At 40.3% G+C, this 15,293-nt stretch overlaps 1 protein-coding gene across 1 annotated transcript in view; it reads right to left on the bottom strand.

The window, feature by feature from the left end:
* Positions 1 to 15,293, bottom strand: part of LOC132397675 (metabotropic glutamate receptor 8-like) — a 381,459-nt gene that overhangs the window by 72,496 nt on the left and 293,670 nt on the right. The window contains exon 7 of the mRNA XM_059976443.1: positions 16 to 216. Coding sequence (XP_059832426.1) covers positions 16 to 216 — 201 coding nt within the window. The remainder of the gene's footprint in view (positions 1 to 15; positions 217 to 15,293) is intronic.

Here is a 15,293-nt window from a genome sequence, read left to right as displayed (position 1 = left end):
ATTGGAAGCACTTACCGCTGAAGTTTACAGCTCGAATAAACTGAAGCAGTTCCTTGCCATCTATGGAGTTCATTGAAGGGCAGAGGCCAATGTAACCAGGGCACAATTCTTTGTGCATATTGTGCAGTGCGTGTGCCATGGAGTACACAGCATCAATGACAAACTGTACTTTTCCCTCCTGTTCATACGAGGAGTCTCTTCCGATTCTTTCCAGCCCTAAAACAAATCATTAAAAATTCAGCATTCAACACATGAATTCTTTGGCTCAGTAAAAAATTCTAATGGCTTTTTAACTTCACTAGAGGGGTACACTTCAAGACTATTTGACTTTTTGACTGTCAAGTTCCACCAACTTACAGTTAATTTTTTCTTTACCTTGACCAAAGTGCAGGTGGCACTTGCTCCATATTTTGATATCTGTTACCACCTGCTATCCAAGAAGTGTCAAGATCATCAACATCCTTTTTGGTAGCTCATTGAGGTGAAGTTTAGTTAAGTGTGCACTGTTCTAATTGTGCAGGGCCAGGTAAGATATTGTTACTTTCGATAATTACTGCAACAGAATCGAGAGTTGATATTTCACTGAATATTGAAAAGACTTTATTTCTTACATCTTTCACATACACAAGGAGTAAAAATCTTTCCGTTATGTCCCCATGTGCGACGTGCAATCATAGTAATTTATAATAAATAGAACAGTCAGTGTAACATAGAAATACACTCAAATCAGTGTGAGTTCATCAGTCTGATGGCCTGGTGGAAGAAGCTGTCCCAGAGCCTGTTGGTCCTGGCTTTTATGCTGCAGAACCATTTCCTGGATGGTAGCAGCTGGAATAAATTGTGGTTGAGGTGACTTGGGTCCCCAATGATCCTACGGACCCTTTTGCTTTGGCTTTGTACTTTCCAAGATGGCCAATGGGACCCTTGAAGGAATGCCAAGCTTTCCTACACAGACAATTAGAAATATCTGAAGTGCTAGGTTGATGTGTATTCTGTGATGTATTGTGTACTTTCTGCTGCTTTCATTATTACATATTAGGAGATGATTGGCTAATAATACAAGGAAAAATATTTTAACTATCAACACTGTGAGACAGGATGCATCAAATTCTGTTTCTGATTTACACAGCATAACATGTGAAAGGATAATGCTTTTGAATTTATTCTAAATACTGTTACAGCATTTTAAAAAATTGCTGACATTTATTTAGCACTGTAGTTGACATCAATACCCCTTAGGTGGCATCTGCCCCAGAATAAAAAGTCCTTTTGACACCTAGAATTTGTCTTTCGGAATTTGCTGCAAGTCCAAGTCTTGCCATTAAGTGTATTTCTTATTGTGAAATAGGTATTACATGTACAGGTGAACTGGGGATGGGGGTTATGCTCCCAGGAATATCTTCCATAATACAGAGCAATTTTAACTGCATTACCAAGAAATGAATGCTAGAAACAAAACTGACTCAAATTTCAAGACAGAAATTCCTATATCTCAGATTTTTGGCAGTGATTTGTGAATTAAGGGCATATTTCCATGACTCAAAGTGCCTTGACACTGGGGTTGTCTGTATAGTAAAAATTCTTTGTGGCATGCACATTGTACATACTTATAAGAATTGCCCATGGAATCCTTTAAGGTATCGCTGCAAATAACCTTTTCAATAGAAGTAAAAGAAATATGCTTGCCTGGAAATTTAACACCATTTAGAACCATCAAATGTACAATTTAAATGTGGTAGCACATATTTTGCTTATGTAATTCATTTAAGTGAAAAGAGCTTTCATTAAAGAACTGAAATTCATCACATTTTTACACTACATAAATTTAAAACTATTATTTCCTGTTCTTCTTCCATCTCTATTTTTTTCTCTTACCAGTGGCATCAGAAACAAAATTGCTCATTTGGTCTATATAATACAACACCTTACCTATTGTAGAAATAAATCACCATCTCACAAACATGCATTGAGCACATCTGTTACAGAATCGCAGCTTAATAGTTCTCAGTTGGCAATAATTCACTGCAATTTTAGTTAGTTTGCATTGCTCAGGTTTCTGATGTAACAATGATGTAATGAAAAGATCTCTAGCAACTCTGGTGTGCATAAACATGCTATGACACTTGCCGTCTTCTCTTCCACTTCTCAATTCGTTTATATTACCGCTTTTTAAAATCTGTTTTTGTAGCTAATGACTTAGATAGATTCCCTATGGTTTAGTTGTTGGAATTTTAGTTCATATTTTTGGATAACACTGGTCAATTTGAGTGAGTGTTTCACACCTTGTGGGTATCAGCAATAAGCTGCTTAATTTTGCTTATTCAGGCTTCTTCCAAAAGGTATGCATTGACAATATCTTGTACTGGAGATAGAAGCTGATAGTGTGAGCTCTCAATATCTTGTATGTTCTGCCAAATTGGGGTGGTGTGGGGGTACAGAAAATGTCTGGGATGGGAGGGGTCTTTGATTATATTGATTGCAGCAGGAAGCATAAGCAGAGTCCATTGAGGGGAGGCTAGATTTCATGATAGAGTGAATTGTGTCCACCACTCTCTGCAAATTCTTGGGGGCTTGAGCAGAACAGTTACCATACCATGCCATTATGCATCTGGATAGAAGTAGTAAGCAGCCATTGACCCCAGGGGATCATGGGTTTGTAGCTCTGGTGGACTGTGTCCTCTCCAGAGCACAAACCTGGGCAGGAAGATTTGAAGAACCAGCTGTTGTCCATGCAGCGGGTTCCCCCTCTCCACGTCACTGATGTAGTCCAAGGGAAGGGCAAGCGCCGATACAACTTGGCACCAGTGACGTCGCAGAGGTTACCAGAGTGAAGTTCTAAACAACATCAAACTGCCTTAGGGACCCTGGCTCTGGATTTCTTCCTCAGTGTTTAGTTCCGAAGCATTTCCCATGGGTGGTATGGCCACAAGGCAGTGGAGGTTTAAAATCAGAGATTTCCTTCTCCTAGGTGGGCTGCTGTCCAAGGCTGATGAAGCAGCTGGGTTTGAGGCACCAGTGGTTCACTTTTGCCACTTCTCTTGTCAGTAAAAACAGTTTCGCCAGGCCTAGTATCTAAGCCACACACGAAGGCAATGAGTTGTACTTGTTTATCAGAGACTGTTAGAGATGCACACCAATTGGAGCACTTTATAGGTAGTGGGAACTTATCCCCAGTATCACCCCAAGCTATGACAACCTTAAGAACTTGCATTTGGATAAGTCACATTAAACACCCAGTTTTCCTTTTACTTTCCCTCTGTTTATTGCATAAATCATGTTTGCTTAACACTCTATTAGATATTTAACTGGATTACTAATTCTTACATTAAGCCATATTGTCCAAGGACAAGGAACAAAGAGGGAATAACTTAAAACTTAACCTCCACCAATTTTAGCTAATTAAGTTGCCTTGGATATTCTGGTCTAATTTTTATACAAAATGCATATATATTTATAAAGGAGTTCTCTTTGATTATAGTCTGGATAATGATCTTACCTCAACTAGCATCACTCAAATAGATTACGACTACATTGTTGTCAGCTTTCCTCTTTACAAAAGTTACTTCTTTTCAGAAGTATTTTACTGTAATATATACTCAGTGGCTACTTTATTAGGTACAGGAGTGGAACCCACTGTGGTCTTCTGCTGCCATAGCTCATCCACTTAAGACACAAAAATACAACTGCAGATGCTGTGGATGAAAGAATACATACACAACGCTGGAAGAACTCAGCAGGTCAGGCAGCATCTGATGAAGGGTCTCGGCCCGAAACGTCGGCTACTCTTTTCTCACGGATGCTGCCTGACCTGCTGAGTTCTTCCAGCATTGTGTACATATTCTTTCATCCACTTAAGGTTTGACGTATTGTGTATTCAGGGATATTCTTCTGCACATCTTTGTTGTAACACGTGGTTATTTGAGTTACTGTCACCTTTCTGTCAGATTGAATCAGTCTTGCCTTCTCCTCTGACCTCTCTCATTAACAAGGCATTTTAAATGACAGAACTGCTGCTCACTGGATGTTTCTTTTGTTTTTCACACAATTCACACAACTCTAAAGACTATTGTGCATGAAAATCTTGAAGTCTTTTCGTGCTTTGAATGATGCCATTTAAATGTAAATCTTCTCTGCATCTACAGTAGATTCCAGTTATTTGGGGCAGCTACTTACTTGGACTAACTCCTAAAGAACAAAAAATAATCAAGAAAATTGCTGTGATTCTCTTCATATTTTTGGGACAACATGTCACTTAATTGGGGCAGGAGACTGTCGCTGAACATGTTCTAAATAGCATCAGTCACGCACACTTGTGTGGCTGTTCAATGCCACACCATCCTTAGAGAAAAAAGCTTTTAAATAGTGTTAGTTGCATGTGTTTTTATTCCAAAAGTAGTGATTTTTGTCACTGATAGTTGACGAGAAATAATCAGTAAGATGACTCTGAAGTTTCAAGCATTCAAGCTCAGAGATGCCAGAAATGGCTGGGAGTGAAAATGAAACAATTTCACTACTTCAAGAAGTTAATAACTATGAAGAATTTGAAGGATCAACAATAGTCATGGAGTCATTGAAAAGTGCAGCACAGAAAAAGGCCCTTTGGCCCATCTAGTTGATGCCTACTCTCATCATCCTCCACTGGGACCATAACCCTCTATACTTCTACTATCCATGTACCAATCCAAATTTCTCTTAGACGTTGAAATTGAGCTCACATGCACCACTTGCACTCTGGAATGTTGCAATTAAAATGAAGATTTGAAGGATACAATTACTGATAACATTGCATGAAAGCAATCCATGGTCTGTGCTGAATTAGTTAATTGCGTACACTGCATGAATCCTCTGTCGATAACTGTTAGTAAGTAATACACAATTTTATAGTACTATAGCACCATTGGTAGTAGTCTAATTAGTTCAGTATTTCATTTAAATACATAATTTGCTGCTCAGTTTGTCTTTCTTTTCGATCTTTTTAAAAATGTTTGTAAGTATTGCCATGAAATTTTGGCTAATTGGGGCAGCTGCTTAATTGGGCCAAAATGTACTAGTCCTGATGTGTCCCAATTAAATGGAATCTACTGTGTTTTCACTTTTTCTATTAATCAGAGACTACCAACCTCTTTTCTTAATTAATAAACCCAGATTAATTTCTTCACACAGTACCAATTCTGTAAAGTCCTGTAGTTTACTATATAGTAATATATAGTCCTATACATTACAGTTAATGTAGATTACAGAATCGATCAATGTAACCAATCCTAGTAAGGAACTTTGGCTTCCAACCCAGCAACACTTCAGTTTTTAGATTCATTGTTTTTTTTTTCAAATCACTCCAAAGTCCTGTCACTCCATTTAACTGCAATGTTCCCCACTTTACCACCTTCAACGTCTTGCTGCTCCTCCCCATCATACTACTGCTAACGGCCTTTAACTAACTCAGCATGAAGCTCCAAAACCTCTGCACTTTTCTATCCTCATTTGTCAGACATAGTTCCTTAACCTCTAAGTGATTTGGAGTCAAACTGCTTGTAGTGACACCCCTGTAAAGCACTTAAGAACATTTAAACCTTAGGAATAGAGGCCGATGTTGATCATTTAGTCCCTGATGCTTGTTTCATGACTAGTCTTTAAACTTGGCATTACTTTCCCATATCCAATAGTTCCTTTAATATCCTCATCTCCATGAATGTCTGATTGAATAAACTCAGTGACTAAGCTTCCACTGCCTACTTGGAAAGAGAATTCACTCCAACTGGATGAATAAATTTCTCTTCAACTCTTCCCTGAATGACAGAACCCCAACTCACTTTGCTTTGAGATTGCAACCTCTGGTTCTAGACTCCTCAACCAAGCAAAACATTAACCTGTATCTATCCTGTTTTATCTGCATTTTAATTTGTATGCTTCAGCGAGATCATCCCTCTTCCTTCTGAAATTTTGTCATTGCAAACCAAGACTAGGACGACCAGACCTATACGTGGCACCATTGACATACTGTAACTATGTCAAGTCGCTGCATAATTGCATTATGATTTATACAAAGAACATTTGTATTGAAGGTTAAAACATCAATTGCTCTCCAGATTGCTTGCTGTGCCCACATTAAGTTTCAATGGTTTTTGTACAAGGACACCCAGGTCCCTTTCAACATCAGTATCCAGGTGAAGTTTTTTTACACCCGATCTATGAAACTGAAATAGCCTGAACTCTGAAGTTTCTTTACTTCTTTATCCTTTGTCATATGCCTCCCCTTCAAAGGCCTTCCTTTGATCTTTCCTTTGGTTGTGAGCCCTTATTCATTTTCCACTCAATAACTAAATCATCCTTCTTTGAAGTTCCTTGAGATGTTTCATGACATCAAAGGAGATTCTTGACTGCACATTTTTTGTTGATATTAACCTTCAATGGTTAAAATTATTTGCCTTTTCATTGTTATTTTATGCTGCCTGGTCCTTCCTATACCATCTCACCCAATCTATTTGATACCCCTACGACTCCTATTCAACCCCTATACTTAAAATTTTTAAAAAATTCAATGTTCTGCACCATTTAGTTTTAAAACCATCTTGCATTATGTTCTGAAACATTACATTGGGATTCCTCCCGTAAGCCTAGAAGCCCATGTTTTGCCAGTTTTTCCTGATGTTTAAGACATTAGGAACCTGGATTCAACCTCTTTGTTCAAAGCATTCACTTCAGTGCCTGCTAACTAGGTTGATAAGAGTGTCAAATCAATGACCTTTATCTCCACTGATTAAAGTTCTACAGGTAGTCCAACTTTAGGCTACACCACTGCAGAGCGAGCAGTTATTATGCTGGAGAGACAGCAGCAAGACAGGGCTCCTCATAGCCAGTGTTCTTCCTACAGCAATCTGGGTCATCTGTTGGAGGAAGGTTCACTGGATAACTCTGACATTCGGCATGGCCCTTTGAACATAGCAATCAACCACTACCGATGGAGAAATCCTGGCTTTGCTTTCCATCCAGCTGAATTTATAAAGTCTGACATTCCACTGTAGGTCCTTGGTGTTAAGTGTCTTGATCTACTGTGATAGAAGTTAAGATGTCAGCTATCACTGTATTCTTTTCATGGTCAGCGAGCTGGCTAATGTCATGCTCGCCACATCCTCGTGGGAAAGAATAGATTCTTACAGTCTGGGCAGGGTCTACCAATCCTCCAATCTATGCTCCTTGATAATGCGGGCAAGCTTTGCCGCAGTTGTTCCAGGCCCTTAATTATCTCCTGTGCATCCCCATTGATCTTTTACCATAGGTTGCCCTTATGAAGCCCTCAAGTGGATGAAAATTTAGGTGGTCTGATTAGTAAATTTGAGTTGTAGTTGGAAAGTTGTTAAAGGACATTGATCTGTTAGATATTTTGGAAGTTAAATTTGGGAAGGAGTTTCATGAGGACAAATTTGAAATCATACATTTTGGGATGTCAAATGCCAGAGGAAAGTATAGCACGACCCATCGGAGTATTGATTTACAGAGGGATCTTTGGTTGCCAGTCCTTAGCTCCCTGAAAGTGGCAAAACGTGGGTCTAGGACGGTAAAGAAGGCACAGGGCATGCTTGCCTTCATCATTCACAGCATTGAGTGTAAAAGTTAGGAAGTCATGTTATTGCTGTATAAAACATAGTTTGGGCCACATCTGGCATAATATCTGCAGTTCTGCTTGCACACTATAGAAGGGCATGGAGGCTTCGGAGGTGTGGAAGATGTTCACCAGGATGTTGCCTAGAATGGAGTGAATTACTTAGGAGAGATTTCACAAAGTTCCTCTGGAGGACTGGGCTGAGTGGTGATCTGATAAAGGAAATGCAGTTAGGAGAGGCATAGATAAGCAGACAAGTCAAAGTATTTTTCCCAGGATGACGATGTCAAACATTAGAGGGAAAGTTGAAAAGGGAATTTACAAGCTAAGTTTTTTTCTTACACACAAAGTGATGTGTCTGGAACCTGTTGCCAGGGAGATGTGGACAAGATATCATTGCAATGCTTAAGAAGCATTTAGACAGACAGGGAATGGAGAGATATGGACCATTGGCAACATGATCAGCACAATTTTGTGGGCTAAAGGACCCGACCTTGTGTTGTAATTTTCTATATTCTAATTTCTCGTGTAACTTCGCCTTCGAGAAAGCTGGAGAGCTGGAAAGCAAGCTCCTCTCTCACTAGCTTGGCTATAGGCTACATGGCTGACAACTCACCACATGCAGGTTCCACCGATGAGTGAAACTCTACTACACAAGAAGTCTATATGGTCTGTGGGAATTAGGTGTGGTGGCTTTGTCTTCTTCTTTCTTCTCTGCTGGACAAATGAACTTTACAACTGCCAAAAGTCATTGACTGAAATGTGAACCAGAATTCGCTTTGTCCATGTCGCTTGATCTGCTTGATGTTTCAAATAAAGGTTGCTTATAAAGGTGTGGGCTGATGCAGGCTCATGTTAGGCACTGCTACCCACTCAGGAACAGTATGTTGAGGAACTGATAATAACGTAGTCCATATTGGCTGCTTGAAGTTGTCATCCGAATGAGTCACCAGCACAAGGCTGGGAGGTTCACACATCGGAAGCAACATACATCCATCACTTTCAGTGTTCCTTTTCAGACTATCTCAACTTCAGCCACTAAATTCACAATGTACAGTCTAATATCAGGTGAGTGCTCATATATCTCGATTAAAAACTTAAGCGGAAACGTTCAAGTGTTACTATAAGGTACATGGTGAGAAGTAATTTGCGGGAAGTCTGTCACTGTTGTCAGAAACAAATTAACCAGTCATTATGTTATCAACACACACAAAGTGCTGGTGGAATGCAGCAGGCCAGGCAGCATCTATAGGGAGAAGCGCTGTTGATGTTTCGGGCCGAGACCCTTCGTCAGGTTTGTGGATCTGTGCATTATGTAGAACTGGAGATGGTATTTAAAGCAAACATAAAATCATCCTTTTGCCTGTGAAGTTATTTAGAGTGGTTCTTAGATGCAGACTGTATGTCTGTTCAGTTTACCTGATGTAAGTCCGTGAACAGACAGAAAAGTTCCAATGCAGGACTGTGGTGAAGTAACAACTCTGTATCAAAACACTGAGAAAAGGCTTCAGAACTTTCTGTCGCTAAGACAACAGCGACATGCTCAATTTTCCACTTGCAATAAATTATCTCTTTCGAGATAATAGAGATAGACCCAGGATCTCTTGCCTGTTCAGTGTCTCAATACAAGCTAAATTGTAGAGTTCTACTCTTTAGAGTTTCAGTTCAACAAAGTGCAAAAGGACATACAGCAGCCTCTGTGTGTCCCATACTACAACCAGAAATTGGACTTCTAGGCAATATTCTGAATATTTTTCAAATGCTGTTTTCTCAGTTTGATCAGGCGCTTTCTTTACTTCAGGTATAAACCTAAATTTTAGAAAACTGTTAATTCTAATAGACCTGATTTTTGCTTCACACACAAAATGCTGGTGGAACGCAGCAGGCCAGGCAGCATCTATAGGGTGAAGCACTGTCAATGTTTTGGGCCGAGACCCTTTGTCTTTGGGTGTGTTGCTTGAATTTCCAGCATCTGCAGATTTCCTCGTGTTAAAGATTAGCTTTATTTGTCACACGTACATTGAAATGTTGAAACATAGGGTGAAAATGTCACTCACATCAATCTGCGGATGTGGTGGGGGCATCCTGCAAGTGTCACTTCGCTTCTAGCGGCAACATAGTATGCCCACGACTTACTAACCAGTATGCTTTTCAAATACGGGCAAAACCAGAGCACCCAGAGGAAAAGCACACTGTCACAGAGAGAATGCACAAACTCCTTACAGACAGCAGTGAAACCGAATCCTGACTGCCGACACTGTAACACATTATACCAACTGCTATTCTACCATACTGCCTACTTCCATCCATTTTATATGAATGTAGATTTTTAACATGTGAAAAATTCATCTGTTGTTAAGTTTAAACATGAATTGTAATCTAGATTCTATATATCTTCCAGGATAATTATTTCTGCAGATCCTGCCATTTGGAAAATTTCCTGTGAAGACTATTTCCTACAAGACATTAGGACATCCCAAATTCCAGGGTAATTGAAATGGCTGTTTTGCTATAATTACAGAGAGGTACTGTGAGGTCAGTCATTTTGATTAACATCTAGGGCAGAGTTGCGATAAAAATTGTCAAAATTAGGATTGTGCAGATTCACAGCCTTTCATGATGTACTGCCAAGTCTTACTGAGTCAGACTAAAAGCACACCAGCAATCACCATCTGCTCTTCCTTAACTATTCAAGCTTTTACTTTGAAATATAGTCCTACTGACTTTAATTCTGATGGTGCTCCAGACTTTAATTCCAATCGCGTTGTTGCCTTTAAATTTGAAAGTTGGTTGGACCACATGAGGAGAGCAGCCATTTTGTTTTGGCGGGGTTTTTCAGTCAGACTGAAACACACTTACACAATCCTGTGTTGGCGTTCCCTTGTCTGTGCCATCGTAAATTATCGTCTGTAAGTTTCGACTTAATTCATAGAAGAGAACTCTATTTGAGCAATATTTTGTGTTAATATATGTAAAAGTTTATTCTCGGTTATCTGTATAGTGTTTGACCTGCCTTGCTAATTTAATGAATGTTTACATGATACGAATTTTCACGCATACTTTAAAACTTTGTTTACTCATTTTGTGTAGAAGTTTTGGATATTTCACATGCAACTCTAGCTCATATTTTGCTAATTTCTTGTGAATATGCTACTTAATTGTCCTAAGTTTGCTGCATTAAGTACTTATGACATATTTCTGATTTGTTCTCAGTCTTATTGTTACTCAATTGTATGTTTGCATTCTGCCCGAATAAAGCACTCGGAGTTTAGATGCTCTATCCTGACTCCTTTGTTCAGTTGAGTGGAATTTGGCTACTGCTGAACTCTGTACTTCCTATTTTACACACAAGGAGACGAGTACATTATCTGTCAAATCTGCTTCAACTAGCAGAGCATGACATCAATTATAACAGAAATTAATAGAAAATTTTGGATAGTCAATTAGGCAGGTACCAAAGAGCGTTAAATATTCAAAGATTGTTTCATGGGGAACACAAATGCCATCCAAAACTAATTCTGCCATACCCATTCATTCTTCACAAGTCAATTCCCCCTGCAATCTGCAAGGTAGTGAAATATTTGTGTTTTGTAATCTGTAGGTAATATCAACAGCAGACAGAGCGTGCAGGCTGTCTGATTCCTTTATTCTCTTGATATCTACATCAGCAGCAGACAGCATTACATTCTGCTTCATTGCTGAACATCCTCTCATGGAGCAATTCTTTTTTTGTTTCCAATAGTCCGAACATATGTCAGTTGTGGCCAACCAGAAAATATTCAGCTAGAGAGAGATGAATCCAATGACGCTCACAGATTGAGAAGCCCCTACGCCCCAGTGCATCGACTGTGCAAAGCTGAAAAAAATCACGAGCTTCATTATTGCAGCACAAGTGGCCATTCCAGATATAGGAGCATGGCATTTAACCTACAGCCAACATTGCACCGGTACAACTCCCACAAAATTTAGCTTGTAATGTGCAATTGCTAATGATTGTCATATTTCAATTAAGTTTCAAACTATATTGATGGCAATGGAATCAGATGTACATTCTAAGTGTGTAGCACAAAACAAAAGCAGAAAATGACAAGTCAGAAGTAAAATCTTGGAGGAACAGCTTCTGGTCAAATATGTAGAAAAATACACAACTTTTGTAAAAACCTGTTGACTCCCTCTTCATTTTTGTTTTCTCATACAGTATTCTCTTTTCAAATCGTCATCTAGTGTCTTTCCGTTACTCTTTTCTCTAACTTTCTTTGTATTTTACTTGAGTTTCAGGTCATCAGCCTCTGCCAAATATCCATAACTCTCTTAAGTTTGCTTTTTTCTACCCATATCCTTCCATTCTTGTTGCCCGTGTAATTAGTCTTTCTTATCTAAAAGGCTCTAAATATTCCTATTCAGTTTGTCAATTTCCTCATCCATTCACCTGTTCCATGCACAGAAAACAGAGAATGCACTCCCCTCACTGAAAAATCACCCATGGAACATTTATGTTACTTTCCTCTCTCTAGCTCTTCACAGCCGGTTGCAATGCAGAATAAACATTGGATGTGAAAACTGTTTGCAGTTTATTGAGCCACCAAATATCCTTTATCACTTGATATCCCACAAAAATTTAAGCAACTGAATACAAAATAAATTGTAATCAACTGCAATCAGCACATGTCAACACCTGATAAAGGTTCCCAAAAGCGTTACTGGCCATATATTTCCATTGTGTCAAGAAAGAGGCCACTCAGCCTATCTCATTGAAATTACATCAAATGGGGTGGAGCTTAGGAGGATGATGGCACCTAATGGCAACTCCTTTGCTTGCATCTTCTGGAAACAGCTCTATTTCCATCTTTAATATCTCTATTTTTCTTTTTAAATCCCTGACCTGGAGTTACACACTGACTTTGGTTCTTTGCAGGAATGGGACCCGCTATCGGGGTCTCACGACTGTCCAATATACCAAGGACGTGGCCTAGAAGACTAGTGTGCCTTCAGGGTTCTGGGATTTCATTGCTCTGGAGGCGGGCGGACTCAAGGAACCTGAGCGTTTCAGGATTTTGTGTCTGGAGGTGGGCGGGCTGGAGGTCGGTGCCTTCGCAGGAACTTGGTATGTCGTGGGAGACGGAAGATCGAAAGCAGCGAGCTGGCTGCTGGCCGAGTGCCCAGAGACCCGAGTTCTTTCGGCACAGAGCTCGGAAAAAGCGACGCAACAGATTTTTAACATCGTAAATCAGCGAGTTGTTTGTTATGTCTCCCCTCTCGCTGTGAAACGGGGACACCTCTTTTTCCTTTATTAAGGAGGCAGAGAGAGAGAGAGCCTGTGGTATGTCAAATTACCTGAACAAGTAGACTTTGGGGTACTGCGTCTGTGTCTTTATTGATGTTTTGCTGCACACTTCAGTGTTCGGTGGGAGGCGCCCCAGTGCTTTCTTTGCTGGTGGGGAGAAGGGATCATTGCTTTGTTGCTGTTTATGCGTGGGTGGAGAGAGTTGGGGAGCCTTGGTGTTCTAACATTTAACTGTCATTCACCCTTTGGGACACTCCTCTGTTTTCGTGGGTGGTTGCAAAGAAAAACAATTTCAGGATGTATATAGTATACATTTCTCTGACATTAAACGTAATTCCCTGTAACTTACTCTGTTTCATAGGCTCGTCAACTTCCCCCCACCCCTCTTCTCCCACCAAACACCTACACTAGAGACATTTAAACTTATCAACCAGCTCACCTCTAGGGTATGGAAGGAAACTGGAGTACCCAGTAGAAATCCATGCATTTGTGCTGTTGTTTTTCTCTCTCTGTGCATGCTGCCTGGTCTGGAGACACCTGGAACTGCAGATGCTGCTCCCTGACCTGCTGAGCTCCTCCAGCAGCTTGTCTTTGCTGCTGAGTATTTTCATCATCTCTGCTTTAACTTCAGGGTAACACAGCCCTTTTAGCTAAAACTGGAAAAGTGAACTATCCTCTTCTCAAGAGCATTTAGGGTTGACAGCAAAGCACAAGTCCCAAAAAAAGAATCCACAGAGATTCTCTTGAACTTCTACAGCCAAACTACTTAGAGTCTCGCAACCGGTTGCATCTCAGTCTGGTATGGCAACTGCTCTGCTCTTGAATAAAGGAACCTGCTAAGTGATTAACCCTTCCCAGCCATCACAGGATCAGCATCTCCTTCCACCCAGTCCACCTTCCAAGTGCATGGCTTCTGGAAGGCTGATAACATCAAGACACAATTCCTTTTCTCTCTTCTGGTTTTTAGGAGGACATACAGGAGCATGAAAGCCCAGATGACCAGACTCGAGAATAGCTTGCTCCCCACCGTCATCAGCCTTCTGAACCAATCACTGCCTTCACATTCCCTCCCCGGTAATCCTGACACATTCTTGGACCCATTATTCTACCTCTTCTGTTTATTGCAAATTGGTTTATTATTACAGTACTACATCTATGGAGAACTTGTCTTGCATATCATTCATGCAGATGAATTCATTACAGCAGAACATTAAGTGCAAGGGAAAATAATAAGAGTGTTACAACTGAAGACAAAGGGGTATGCAGGTAGACAATAAGTTGAAAGGTAGATCGTGAAGACTAGAGTTCAGCTTATCGAACTAGAGAACTAGAGAAGCTATCCATGAGCCTGGTTGTATGTGCTTTCAGTCATCTTTAGCCTTTCTATTTGCACAACTATACTTTGCTTTGAGCTTGTCACTGTATTTATTGTTGTATTTATTATTAGCAGGTATACCCTTTACTCTGTAAGCTTCACACGGGCAAGGAGTTTCATTGTGCCCTGGTGTATATGACAATTACCTGATCTGAATATGAAATGGTAAATTACACCGTCTAAATGACTCCCGAGCTGGGTTTTAAAAGAAGGCTGAATAAAAATCAAATGAAAGGAAGTGCAGCAATTTAGTTAGTTGTTTTTCCCATTATCACACGGTACATATCAAAAAAATTTAAACACTACCTAACTGATGTTCTAATTCTCTATAATCTGCTCAGCATTTTCCAAATTGCTGCTTCAATGGGAAGGGAATATTGAGTACACGATGGTACGATCATAACAGAATCAGAGGAACAGTGAATGTGCAAAAAAAAAGACAGCATGCAAAAGTAAATGGTTCAACGTGAAGAAGGCTACCAATCAAATGTTAACACAAAACACCCTGCAGATGCTGTGGTCAAATCAACACATACAACAAGCTGGAGGAACTCAGCAGGTCGGGCAGCATCCGTGGAAACGAGCAGTCAATGTTTCAGGCCCAGACCCTCCGTCAGGACCGAAGGAGGAGGGGGAAGGGGCCCTATAAAGAAGGTGGAGGGGGGGGGGGGAAGGTGCCAGGTGATAAACCAATCAGAGGAAAGATCAAGGGGTGACGAAGGGGAAACAGGGAGGGGATAGGCAGGAAAGGTGAAGAAGGAATGTAAAGGGAAAGCACTATGGGTAGTAGAAGAAGGCAGAACCATGAGGGAGGTGATAGGCAGCTGGAAGAGGAGGCAGAGTGAAAGTGGGATGGGGGAAGGGAGAGGGAGGGAATTACTGGAAGTTGGGGAATTCGATGTTCATACCAAGGGGCTGGAGACTACCCAGACAATATATGAGGTGTAATCAAATGTTAGGGATCTGAAGCAGCAGCTGAATGACCTTCGGCTTGTTCAGGAGAGTGGGAAGATAATCGATCGGTGTTACAAGGA

Source organism: Hypanus sabinus, chromosome 8 (assembly GCF_030144855.1).
Source record: "Hypanus sabinus isolate sHypSab1 chromosome 8, sHypSab1.hap1, whole genome shotgun sequence".
Taxonomy (NCBI): domain Eukaryota; kingdom Metazoa; phylum Chordata; class Chondrichthyes; order Myliobatiformes; family Dasyatidae; genus Hypanus; species Hypanus sabinus.
This window is presented reverse-complemented; position numbering and strand designations above follow the sequence as displayed.